The sequence below is a fragment of the Phalacrocorax aristotelis genome, chromosome 8, assembly GCF_949628215.1.
Source record: "Phalacrocorax aristotelis chromosome 8, bGulAri2.1, whole genome shotgun sequence".
Lineage (NCBI taxonomy): Eukaryota > Metazoa > Chordata > Aves > Suliformes > Phalacrocoracidae > Phalacrocorax > Phalacrocorax aristotelis.
In genome coordinates, this window is record NC_134283.1 from 5,533,275 (window position 1) to 5,547,312 (window position 14,038).

General features: G+C 39.6%; 1 protein-coding gene across 2 annotated transcripts in view; it reads right to left on the reverse strand.

Moving 5' to 3' along the window:
- The window catches only part of PLCG2 (phospholipase C gamma 2), a 66,650-nt gene that overhangs the window by 26,667 nt on the left and 25,945 nt on the right, over nt 1-14,038 (reverse strand). For both annotated transcript variants that reach the window (XM_075101292.1, XM_075101293.1), the window contains 9 exons: nt 10,144-10,228; nt 9,292-9,375; nt 7,778-7,821; nt 6,539-6,611; nt 5,366-5,467; nt 5,074-5,192; nt 3,013-3,098; nt 1,973-2,093; nt 1,006-1,174 (listed from right to left, as the gene is read on the reverse strand). In XM_075101292.1, the coding sequence (XP_074957393.1) occupies nt 1,006-1,174; nt 1,973-2,093; nt 3,013-3,098; nt 5,074-5,192; nt 5,366-5,467; nt 6,539-6,611; nt 7,778-7,821; nt 9,292-9,375; nt 10,144-10,228 (883 nt within the window). The remainder of the gene's footprint in view (nt 1-1,005; nt 1,175-1,972; nt 2,094-3,012; nt 3,099-5,073; nt 5,193-5,365; nt 5,468-6,538; nt 6,612-7,777; nt 7,822-9,291; nt 9,376-10,143; nt 10,229-14,038) is intronic.

Genomic DNA, 14,038 nt, shown 5'->3' on the forward strand with positions numbered 1-14,038 from the left:
AAATCTGATCTGTCATGTTATTATTCATGTGCCTATGCAACTCCCCTCTGTGCTCTGCAAGGTAACAACAGACAGTTTGGAGGGAAAAAAAACCCCAAAACTTAAGCACAGAACTTTTGCACCTTATAGTGGGGTGCCTTTATTTCCAGTCTCACTTTCAAGAGCTGCAGGCTCACATCTACCTACCCTTATTTCTTCTGTTCAGAAGTTTAATACATAGGGTGCAGTACCGTTACAAGAGCTGGAAAACTGAAGCATAGACAAAAGTAATTATTATTTTACTAAAGAGATCACAAGCAGCCCTCAGATCCTCAATCTAATTTTGCCTTTTGAAATGTTCTACTGCAGTTTCAATCTGAGGAGCCTTCTTTTGGTTGTCTGCCTTGTGTTGCTGCACAACAGTACTGAGCAAAGCACCTGTATTGCCCAGAAGGTAAGACACACGAACAGTGACTGCCTTCTAATAGGAGCACTTCTGTGTTTCACAAGTTGCTGTCCTGGTTTCAGGACATATGTAAATCACACTGAGTTAGTAAACAGCCATCAATTTTTGCAGTTTGCAAGCGATCCTGACAACTTAAGCGTGCAGCCCACAAGTGCTTTGGGTTTCACTTGAATGAGAGGCATTTCTTGAGAAACAGTTAATAACTCTAACTTTCTATTCAAGAACATAATTTTATCATTATTAAGTGGGCCAAATCATGTAAGAAGTCTATGACGAGCATCTGCAGCAGTGAGACGCTGGAAGACCTTTAGAAAAGAGCTGACATTCGACCTAGCACTTGAACTAGCAACACTTATCACAAAAACCAACAGCAAGCACTTTAATATGTAGTGTTACAGAACTCCATACAATACTGCAAAGTGTAACTAGTTCACACTTCAAGCATGGGGTTTCTTGTCTCTCAACAGAAACTAACAGCTAAGCTGTGAAGCCCGAAGTAGCATTTCTGGCTCCTGCTCTTGTTTTCCTATTCTATCTACCAGTACACAAAGCAAGCCTACCTTGATGATGATTTTTTCTTTCAGCTGGGTTGGTGATGGTAGCTGATCTGCACTGGCTTCAATAGGCTTTGTTAAAAGCTGATCCCCAAATACCTCCTTGAACACTTTGGCCATGTGTCGCTGCTGCTCCACACTACAGTGCTCTTCGATTGACAGAATGACTGGGTATCTTTGATGGAGAGAAAGAGGTGAATGAAGACAATTTCTTTTCGCTACAACTGGCAAGGAAAGGAAAACAGCACCATCTCTCAGTCCCCAGATCAAAGGAAATATATAAAGTAAGTAAGAAGACAAAAGGAATAGAGATAGACACACTACAGATAATAACAGATGTGCAATCATAGCATCATTAAGGACAGAAGGGACCTCTGGAGGCCATCTAGTCCAAACCTATTCTTTGGGAAGGCCCAATTCCTAGGTTAGATCAGGTTGCTCAGAGCCTTGTCCAGCCAGGATTTGAATAGCTGCAAGAACAAAGATCTTTTCCAAGCTCTTTGGGCACAGTTTCAGTGCTAAAGCACCATTATGTGAAAATTTGTTTCTCCTCTCCTCAAAATTGTGTCTGTTTTCCTTCACATCCACTCTGAGAAGAGTGTGGCTCCATCTTCTCTGTAGTCATTCACTAGGTACTGGAAGCCAGCAACCAGACTCCCTCATTAACCTCTTCTCGAAGCTAAACAAACTTAGTTCTGCAAGTTTCCCCTTGGGTATCATGTGCTCTGACCCCAATATTGAAAACTGAGGCAGAGAAAGCACTGAGTACTTCAGCCTTCTCCAGTCACTAAGTCTCCTGTCAAATTCAGCAGCAGGCTCACATGATCTACTGAAGACCCACATTCGGCAATAATGAAGACTACTAGAATGTCATTATTCCTCTGTTACTTTTTGCTCTAAATTACAGAGAAAAGTAGTTCAGGAAGGTCTAAGTATATGAAAACAGGCTAAAGGAAAATAAATCAAAGCTTACTCAGATGCAACAAAGGCATGATCTTTGATTGCCTGTACTACGTCATCAAACTTGATCTTTGTTGTCCGTGTCCATCCGTGGTAAATGATGGGTTTCCCATCAGGACCATCCCAGCAATCCACTAGGAAAGACAGGCAGTGGAAAAAGGAAGAGACCAAGCAGTTACTGAAGTAACTCTAGTACAAAGAATACATCCAAATCTTCAGTGTTCCACATATTGAATCATAGACTTCAATGTTCTAATAAAATATTCTATTAGATGAATTTATATCTCTCACAGAGAAAATTAAGTTCACTTAAGTAAGAGCAATACAAATAACATATGACATATAATTTTCCCAAAGCATTATCACGTGCAAATCTGGAAACAAGGAATTCAGGCAGCTCTACTGTCAGTCTACTAGTTCAGAATAATTTTCCAGGGATAAATACACTCCAACAAGTGGCAAGCTGACAGCTTATCTATTTTGTTGATTTTAACCCTGAAACTCTAATTTGAGATACATTTTGCATTAGCCAAATTGAACAGGCAGTAGCAGCTACTTTTATGAAGTAACTGGTGAAATAACATGAAATAAAAGTCAAACTTTTCAGTAAAGTACACAACCACAGGGATGAAGATGCATACACAGTTAGTGGAGAACAAATGCATGAAAACGTCAACTGCTTTACCTGCAAGATAAATGGAATGGCAAATGGCACCAAATTACAAATATCTCTGTGCCTTAGGCTTGTCTGTATTACAATGAAGGCAAATAATCTATCTCCACTTTCATATAGTAGATCCAAGATTGAATTTTTTTGTACAATGAGATGAGATTTAGAAAGACCTTCTTTAAATTGCAGGGGAACAAGAATCACAGCAAGTGAACAGAGCAATAGTGAAGCATAAGGAAAACAATTTAGGGAATCAGTGTTTTTTTTATATGACTAAAAACAAACTAGTTCTTGATTTCAGTTCTTTTTTCTTTCTTGGTAAACAGGGGAAGCTACTTATACAGAGAGCATGTTATAAACCACTGCACAAACTCTTTACTCACACTCAATACATCGACATCCCAGTCTAAGGCACCTGATGTAAGCTTCTGTGGAGGATTCACTTCGAAGCTGGTCTCCTGTCAGATATCTAATGAGTAAAATAAAGTCATAAAAGACAGGCAGTCAATTTCAACCATTTCCCACTCACTCAGCGACAATTTTTCTCCTGTCATAGAAACTGTATGTTGATTTTTTTTTTTTCACTTGCAATGGAAGAACTTGTCTCTGCTGAACCTCGTGCTATCAGATTTTTGTATGGACCAAATTATAGGACGTTAAAGGCTAGATCTAAACATCAACCAACTCCAACTGGCACGTTTCTGGAGAGCAGATCATGAGCTTTGAAACATACCTAAACCTCATCATGCTGAGGCATAATCATGTTGGAGGGATGTGGAGTGTATTTAGAGTTACACCACACCCTATACTTCAGAATATACCTATAAGCTATATCCATATCCACTTCATTTCATTCCCTACAATATTTTATTTGGTCATCCCTCCTCCTTCTCTTTACATCTCCTTTCTTTTCATTACAATGCTAGATGAGCAAATCCCCTTCATCTGAAGACAGTTCAAACTCATAGCCACATAGGTTTGTACTTGGGCTAAAGAGCTTGCATGCCACAGATTGTCAGGGGAAAGGGCTGGATACCTTAGACACAAACTACAGAAATCAGCAGCTAAGTTACTAAGCATAAAATTCTAAAACCAGTAACAACAAAACACAGCCCCTGGGCTTTCAAAGTTTTGGCTGTAAAATGAACTCAGAACAATAAAGAGGAGTATGGATAGCAAACTGCAATCCTCCTCTGCCTCAAGCACCTCTGTCTGCTCTAATCCTTGTCATCCAGGCAAAAACCATGAATAGCCAAGTCCTGATCATCAGATGTGCTAATTTAAGGTCTCCATATTCCTTCCCTGCTCAAATCTTTTCCACTTTGTGACACTGTAAACTGTCAGAGTATCTATCAATAGTACACCTCACTGCCTCCTTTCCCAAGGCAACAAATCCACTGCCCTTCAGATCCCACTAATGGTATGGGATTTTCCCACAGGACAGCTAGGGTCCTTATGGCATTCTTACTTTCAGGTACAATTAAAGCTGACACTAGCTCACGAGGCTGTTGGTGCTTGGAAAAAATGGAAGCTCCTTCAATAACTATAATTTCTGAAAGCAGAGAGGCTGGAACAGTTTCAACTCGAGTTCTTTTTATTTTTGTAACAGGATTCAGAGTTTGGGTTTTCTGGCAGCTGAGCTCGGTTATACCTCAAAACCTCTAAGATCTTAAGAGAAGGGGAAAAAGGAGTCCCACAAACTGTAGTTGCCACATTTACATCTGTAATGGTTTTGCTGGGATAGAGTTCATTTTCTTCACTGTAGCTGGCATAGTGCTGTGTTTTGGACTTAACATGAAAATAGTGTTGATAACACGCAGATGTTTTGGTTGTTGCTGGGTAGTGCTTGTACTAGTCAAGGACTCTTCTAGCTTCCCATGCTCTGCTGGGTGCACAAGAAGCCAGGAGGGGAAGGGGCACAGCTAAGAGAATGGATTCAAACTGGCCAAAGGGATATTCCACATCATGTAACATCACGCCCAGTATGCTAACTGGGAGGAGCTGGCCAGGGGAGGCAGGCAGCAGTCGCGGCTCAGGGACCGGCAGTGTCGGTCAGCAGGTGGTGAGCGGTTGTATCATTTATGTTTTGCCTTTTTTCCCTTTTTCCTGTTTCCTTTTTATTATCATTATTGTTATTATTATAATCATCATTATCATTATTGTTTTATTTTAATTATTAAACTATTCTTATCTCAACCGACAAGTTTTTTTTCCTTTTGCTTTTGCTCTTCCAATTCTCTCCCCCATCCCACAGGGGTGGGGGGAGTGAGCGAGCAGCTGCGTGGTGTTTAGCTGCCAGCTGGGGCTAAACCACAACAACATCACACTTTATAAAGGTTTCACACATCCACACATTTCTGGCATAATTTAGAAGTATTACTTTCTCCTAATACGTGCCAGGTCTGTTTGAATAGGGATAGACAGTGGGACTTCTGGTAACTTACGTGTTATGAGAGGAAGAAATCCAGTAGTGGGACAAAGGATTATTCATGTCCTGAGCATCTATTGAATCATATTTCTCATCCCAAATACTGTTTTCTTTTGCAAAAAGGTAAGTGAGGAACTATAATACAAAGAGAGAGACTGAATTTAAATGGTTTTACCATACAAGACTAAAAGAAGCCCAGCAACGTAGCAAGAGAAGCCTAGATGATCTACCATTCAATCAACAAACTAGGAACCAGCAGTGAAATAAAAAAATCCATGAGGAACTATTAGAAAGTATCATTATCTTACCTCATCAACGAAGAGGAAGGGTTCAGCAGTTTCTCTCATAGTGTCATCAATAAACTTCGTCATTCGTTCTCGGACTTTACTGAGATCTTGTGCCCAAGATTCCTTCAGATAACAGTAATATGGTAGAAAAAAAAAAACTTTAGAAGTGGTGTTATTCTATATAAAATGAAATAAGGAACAGAGACACCTACAGATGGGATTTACTTCTCTCTCATCTGGCTGATTTACTGACAATATATTTTATTGTACCCATATATCTTAAGAGTTTCCTCTATGATGTCTAAAGGCAAAGAAGATCTCCATCTAAGCACCTTTATATAGGTGGGAGGCCAACAAAATACATACTACATATATACACACATGCATGCACACACAGAGAAAAAGCCGGCCTCCTTGAAGGCTTAACTATAATCTCATTTCTAAGTGCAATCTGAACATCCTTTGAACACAGTGAAACAGGGAGAAAAAGAAAGTAGCAAGCTTATACAGGAAGTGTAGGTCTCACTTTTCAATCATTTGCAAACCTGGAGCTTAGCAGCTCCTAGCAAGTATCGCACAATTTTTTCCCATGGTGCCTGTGCTAAATAACATTAAAGAAGATGACGAAGATGCAAATCCAGTCCCTGCCTCCATCCTTATCTGCTTGCTGGTATGGGACATCAAACTGGCTCCATTCAATAGAAAATTACCTTTGACTGGAATGCAGGCAGTCAGCTCAGCTTTTTATGTAAGAGCTGCTAAAACGGGGCCATGGCCAAGGCATTACCCCAGTTGTACCTAGCATAAGAGCTGTAACTAGGCCGGGCTATCATCTCTGACATACATCCCGTGTTTATTTCTAAACTTGTCTGTTTATCTACATGACTAAACAGAGACCTATTTACTTTGTCCACCCTCTCGTCCTCTGGTGCACTTTCAGAGTCTTTATGTAGATGAAAAATAATAGTCCTTGTGAACTTCAATGGCAAAACTAAGGAGAAATCTTTTCAAGGTCTAGTATCACAGCTGACATCAATCATATTCAATGAACATCACATTTCTTTTCAAGGCGCATAGAATTTTGACCTCTAAAGGTCCATTCCAACCTAAACCATTCTATGATTCTGTGATTCTATGATAATTCCATGAGACAACCTCAAGAAAAAGAACTCAAGATTTCTGCAACCTTCTCACCTGCTGTTCATGTAGAAGGAATCTCTGAAAGTCATGGAGATGAACTGCGGAAGCATCTGGACGGTCAGTATTTCTTTAAAAAAAAAAAAAGAAAGAAAGGGAAAGGGAAGCTAAAGAATTAACAGAGCAAGTGTCATCAGATGTTATAGCAGCAAATGACATAGATTTGTATCTTGGATTTATGGTATAAATGTGCTGCCACCACCAAGAAACTTTTCATGACTTCAATGGAATTTAGGTTAGGCTTGTAATAGTGTATTTTGAGCCTTTAAGTAAAGCCTCCTGGATTCCTGATGTATTTTTGATGGTGATTCACTGGGAAAAGTACCAAATCTCTGCTCATTTCTTTTTAGCAAATGAGCAGCATTCGCTTGACAGGGATGTTGTTAAGCTTAGTTGAGGCATACGGAGGCACTGTTCTTTTAAGGTATCATAGAACCACACTTCCACAAATAAATCCTTCCATTTATTACTCAGATAATCTACTGTGAAAGATTGAAACCTCCTGCAAAAGGAGGCAAGATGCAGCTACACCAAGAAAAAGTAGCACAACTGCTTTCTCTTTTGTAGGACACAAATGCCACATCGTCTGGTACTGACAAGGTATTTATAATCTACCCATCCTTGATAAATCTGTGCTTTTAAGCACTCTCACGAAGTTTAATTCATATGACATGACCAAGGGTTAAGGAAATACGCAATACACTCAAAGCAAACTTTTAAAGTAACTTCCTTTATCTGTTAGCGTAATACTCAAAACCAAGATAAACTGGTTTAATTCACAGTCAAAATGTCAGCAATGCCTGTGACCTTCCTTTTCATGCTGTACACATTTCCCAAATTTTCAAGTCCACCAAGTGAAAGATGCAGAAACTGTTACTGTCAGCATTCTGCTCAAGTCTAGGCAAAGCCGGTGCACGGCACCAGTCCCCAGACTGAAGTTAAAATATCTCCATCAAATTGTCCCTCAATAGTTCCGTTCAGCTCTTAGTGAAATCAGAGAATAGGCAAATTTTCTTGTTCATACCACTTGGTAGTCAGAAGGTAAAACATAATTATCAAATTATATTCAGGACTTATTACTATGGTAAATTCACCTTTCTGAATGCAAAAAGATGTATCATTTCTTTTCACTTACTAAAGCATCAGAACAAAAAACAGTGATGTAATTAAAAAATATTCCTGCAGTAGTACAACCATATGGAAAGGTGGAAGAATAATAGAAATGAAGAGTCTCACCCAAGAATGAACACAGAGGAATCCTTTTTGAATTCATCAAGAATCTTAAAGCAAACAAAAAAAAAAAAAACACAAAAAAGGGAGAAAAAGGTAAATAATAAAAGAATATGCAATTTTCTAGCTAATTTCATCTAATAATGTCCATTGGTTTGGGAAGAGGAAATATATGCATTTCTGCTCTAGAGAAGCTGCATACAAATTGGCAAGACACATTTTTAATTAAACACGTAAGAAAAAAAACATACTGCCAAGGCTGGCAACGGCAACTGCACTTCAGGCCTTTCAGTGTGAATACACGCAGTTCTCGGGCAAAAAACTTGCTATTGATAAGGTACCTGATACACAGAATCAATCAGCTTTCTGGGGAAGCTTTTATTGTTTGATATCCCAGAATAAAAACTGGAATTACATATCATCCATCACATTTATTCATGTGAGTATAAAACGTAAATTGTTCCCAGCTTGGAGCAGCATAGTTACAGATCGCAGGAAATTTATCAACTGACCCAAAGTAGTTGTTGAGCAAACTGAGGAGTTTCTTTGAAATGATCCACAAGGGGCGATAACAAGAGTTTAAGGAAGTCAGATAGCCTCCTTATTCTGTGTTTTACTCTTCAACTTTCTGCTCAAGCTAATTAACTAGACTTTCATGGGTAAACCTAAAACCCTGTCAGTAAATGGAGATTCTTTATTACTTCACAATAATTTCAGCATCGCTTTTAAACAGCACAAGAAAGCTCTGCTGCCGAAAGAAACAGCGCTGACTTTCGCTATCAAAGCTTCTATTTTAGCAACTGCAAGTTCAATCAACAATAAGCACAGTCGTCAACAAAGATGTTTATGCAAGTAATTTCAAATTACAAGTTTTCTCATAGTTCCTAACTTTCAGAGTCACTAAATGACTGCTGTTTCCAACAACTTCATGAATCTATGCAATGAATACATGGAAACAATAGTCAGGCAGTTGCCCATATAAATTCGTTGAAACGTAATTTCACTGCATTCGTGCCTCCCAAGGACTGTCTGATGCCCGTCTTGTAATGGACTTACCAGCGGTAATCTCCAACCACGAGAGACAATGAGAACAATAGCTGTTATCTGATGCTCAGGATACATCCTCATGATTTACAGAATGTTGTTAGTGATAAAAGAGTAATACAAGCATAGAAAAACCTTGCTCCTATCAGTAAAGAGATCAGCCAAGCCTAACGAAAAGACATTCTACATCCTGAACAAACTCACAAGAAACACACTTCCTAGAAACCCCGTTATATCTGTGCATAGCTCTACTACCAACACACAAGAAGCAACATGAATGAATGACTTATCTTCTTAAGCCAATTGTTGATGGTGACTGTTATCTACACATCAAGTACAGTACTATACCCCTTTTCTGTTACAAGAATGGGGAACAAAGAAAATCAGTAAAAAGCAGAAATAAAAAATAATCAGCATTCACTCTTTATTCTGATCAAGCAGTTTAACAGGATGAAGACTACGTATAAAAAGCTTACCGATTTCTGTTGTTCAAACATTATTTTCTTGTAGAACAAATGAAATTGTTCAAAACTAAGCTCTTCCTTATGAGCACCTATTTCCTACAATAGAAAGTAGCACACAGTGAGTTTAGAATTCCCTGAAATGCATTTGCACAGCAAACAAGTTACTCTTACTCCAGCTGCCACCCTCTCATACATTCTGTTCTACTCCAACTTCATTTGTTTTAATCACTTGGGATTTTAAAAATTTATTTAAGAATACAAACAAGTAAACAGGTTCTTGGTTTGTGACACAGTGCTTCTAGCCCACATCTTTGGCCTTGCATTTTGTACCCTAACTCCATTTCCACTATGTTACTAAGAGTGAAGTAGTGTCTCATTCAGTAATTGTTAGCTGGAGCAACAGAGGCAAGAATGTATGCTTTAAGGGTGGAGAGCTGGAAAGCAGGAAAAGGTGGGAATATTTAAAATTCCAGTAGGAATGGAAACAACCTTCAGCAGTTATTAATATTAGCACAGGTTGGAGTGAATAGGTTATTACTTGATCATATTGCAAAAAAAAAAAATCTTTTTCTTATATATGAATTTTATCTTAAACATAAAATATTTTCCTATGCACTTGCACAGTATCAGCACTGGAGCTCAAAACACAATGTTGGCTTTGGTCAACTGTACAATGAAAAGAAGGAACATTTATGTCTATATTTTCTTATAGCCTTAGATATAAGCAATGCCAAGCTGAGAAATTAATTTATATCATTCAATTTACTGTACATGGTAAGAAGCAAAAATATAGGCAGTATCCTGAAAACACATAACAACACCTATCAGATAATACCAAAGAGATATAAGTTATCAGGTAATTACCGCAAATTTATCCTTCAAAAACTTCATGCTGCTCACTTTGAAGTTCACTTGGGGAAGGACAGTTTTCAGCTCTCTAAGACTGATACTGGGAAAAGAAGAAGAAAAAACAAAATATGGCAAAAACTCCACAGTTCTACTGTATCTAGTCAGCTACTAATATATTTTCTATCAACACAAAAATGTGACTATTGAAACATCTTGGGTAGGGTTCATCTCACAACTGTAAACTATAAATCTAACATCTACATGCGAGCAAGCTAGACATGTTTTCTAGTTAGTGGGGAGAAACAGTCATTTCAATTTATTTGGGCATCCATATTAGGATGAAAAGAACTATGCTGCAGATACTCCCATTTCTCCCCATCAACAGTTAATCGGATCTAGATCATCAGCTCAAATATAGATGTTTACACACGGTCAGATGAACTGCAGCCTTCCATTGTTCCAGTCCCACTGAAACTGGAATATAGACACAGAAAATATTATACAAAGGATATACCAAACGGGTGAGCAGAAACAGAAAATAAAAAGCTCCAGTTCTCATTACCATTATAACCTTTTAAACCAGCTGTTATTCACTGGGATGGTAAAATTGATTTGCAGCAGCAAGACTCTCCCCTTCTGCCACAGATGTGTGACATCACCTTATCCTCCTCTCAACCGAGTCTTCCCAGAGAGGGTTGCCTTCCAGGTCCATTCACACAGACCTGCTGACCCCTTTTACAGTTTCAGGATGTCCAGTGATATACCAGAAACACTTTAAAAACCAAAGTTTTCTAGATAACAGCAAAGCCTTTCAAATAAGACATACTTATTTCAGATTTTAAGCAACACAGTGCTTACATACTCCAAGTATTTAAGCAATACTTACAAAGCTAAGCTTACTAATCGCTGCAACACTTTCTGGCCACACACACTTTCTGGCCGTACATGAAATCACGTATGGTGTATCCATCAAACTTCTTTTGTTGAAGGAATACTTTGTATTAGAAACAAACCTGTGAACAGCTTATTTCAAAAACCTCGGTTTCCTTCATATCTTCCAGTTTTCTCATCAAAATCAGACTTTATTCCGGTGTCCGAGGTGCCACTGCCATAGCATCCTTCACTGCAACCTCAGAGGAGCTCACAATATTTACTATACTTATCATCAAAATGGAAATAGGAGGTTGGGGAATGCTACTATAACTGCTGTATGAAGAGAGAGGGGTGATTTCTAAAGGACCGGAGTGTCCAAATGCTTTAGATGTGCCATAGGTACAGGTGAGCCAATCTAACAGCTCAATGCTGTTACAAGAAGCAACCACTACTCCTCTCCTTGTGCCCCACTCCATTCTCCTGTTGCCATGGTCCCAATTGCTAACCAATTTCAACTCGCTAGGTGAGTACAAAGCTATGGGACAGAGAGACATAGAACAAGTCTTCCACTGGCTTCATGAGGTCACCCTGCTCACCTCTTGCCCAGATCAGCATCATAGCCGGAACAAGAAAAGCCTGATTAGCAGCATGTAGAGATGGTAGAGGAAAAGGAAAGAGTGAGACTTCGTCCAGCAGCACCGAGCTGGTACACCAACTCAGCCATCTCCTGTAGCCCCATTTCAGCTACCTGCTATTAAACTTGTCTTCGGATAGCAAAGAAGAGAAATTAGGTCACATTTCTAGGGCAGAGTCTCAAACACTGGGTACTCTGGGTAGGCACTGATGTGAGGTCTCGGTGAGAAAGACACAGCATTACAGTGGAACATGTGAAGGGCACAGGGACAAGTCCCACAGTAGAAGATATGGGGAATCTATGGCAGCAAAAGGAAGTGTGGAAGAGTCAAGAGAATGCAGGCACAACATCCGTGGGTCATACTGCCAATGCTCACAAAACATTAGTGCAATACCAACAGTACCCAAGAATGTTAGGCTAAGGTACTCTGTCTTGACATACAATGCAATTCATAAGCCATTAACTCTCTGCAAACACAGGGTCAGAACAGAGTCACCTGAAAGCAACAAAAACAATTAGCACCTAGACTAAAGTAATACTTCTATTCTACAGTGTCCATATAAGCAGCCACCCTGTGAGATATTCTCGCGTCCATTGTGTAGAGCGGGAAAGGGGCAAAGCAAGAAGGAACTTAGCCAAAGTCCATGCCAAAGCCAGATTAGAACTCAGGAAATTCCTGGCTTTCCGCCTTGTCGCCAGACCTCTGGAAAAAAACACTTCTTTTAGGAGCAGGAATGAGCACTCAGTTTGTACCCTAAACACCAAGCACAAGCAATTTCCTCTGGCCAGACAAGTGCAAGCCAAAACAAAGAGCTGGGACTTCATTACCACTGGAAAAAAACCAACCTGTGAAACAGGACTTGCCTGGAAGCCTAACCTTTACAATGAACCTCCCTAGAAACTGCAACACTAAACACAATGAGACTCAGTCCAAACTCCTTTCCTGATTTTTCTAAAAGCATTAATCATCTATCAAGAGAACAAAACACCTGCAAAACTGCCCTCTCCATAGTGCAAGTACCCTTGATCCTAACCAGACTGCCTTGTAGTGATGAAAGAACCCTAAAGCAGTAAATGAAACATCTTCAGCAGACATACACTGTCAGCCACAGCTTCTCTATCCTAACATTCGCTTTTGCTTCTTGATCCCTGTCAACATATACGTCATAATACGTATATGTCATAACACGTCAGGATGTATAAGCCAATATCCAGTAAAGGATGGTACTTTCCCCTTCACCACTCTGGCCAGCTTAGGAAACACCGTTTTGAAATGGCACCTCAGCTCGCACTGAAGCCAGCTGCACAATGCTACAGGCTGCCTGCAGAATGGTGTTATTTCCTGCAGTAACACAGTCTTAGTCACACAATGAAACACCACACCTTATTTTGCTTTTAGGAAAAGACCTAAATGAGAGGAAATGAATGTACTTTTCTACACTGAATTACACCTGAGAATACAATACATGTTCCAGACAAAGAGCAAAATCGTGGTAAAGTAGCAGCCATGGAGGAGGAGGGGGTTAACATTCTTCTCAGTGTCACATGATTTCTGGCAACTCTAAGAAGAGGCATGCAACTGAATTAATTTTTTAAAAAAAAAAAGGCTTGTTGTGCAAAAGCTACAAACCCACATCACACATAGACCTGAAATGAACTACTAGAACTCAAACATAAGAAGCTACCTGATACACTGGGAGCTACAACCCCTGGGACTTCTTTCACATGAGAAGCACCATGTCAGGGGTAATTCTATGGCTTTGGTCTATTCAAATATGTGGCAAGGAGATAAGCCCATGTAGCCAGGCCAATTGCCAAAAAGAAAAAAAAAAGAAAAAAAAAAAAAAAAAGAAAGATTTAACTCTGATTCCAAACCACTAACTTGGCTTATTTTTATATCTACCCTCACGAGTATCTTCTGTTTCCCACTGTTAACGTAACTCTTTCACATGGTTCTACCCTGTTGTACCAGTAGTATTCCTCCTCCACTCCTCTAATATCCTCAGGTATCTCCTCTTCCTCTTAATAGTCTGTTCTGTTCTCCTCACAGCTCTGACCCCTGCAGTAAAGTATTCACGTTATTGCTGGGACAACCCTGTCTCTGGATATATCTGACACTGCTGCCATGACTAGTTTCAAACAAGATACCACACATACTAGCCATGTTCAGGCTCCATCAGGATGGAAACAAGGGAAGGGTAATCACTTAAACATCTGCCCTGGATCTTCAGCAGCCCATGCTGAACTCTGCTTATGCACCTTCATTGTTACTAATGCCCAGACAAGTTTTTAAAAGCTGGTTCTGGTCTGTCTACATTAAGAGCGTAGTCACTCCAATGCAAACACGCTTCAGCGAAGAAGGAAGAACTGGTGGCATAGCTGCACAGGAAAGCTCACAGCAGG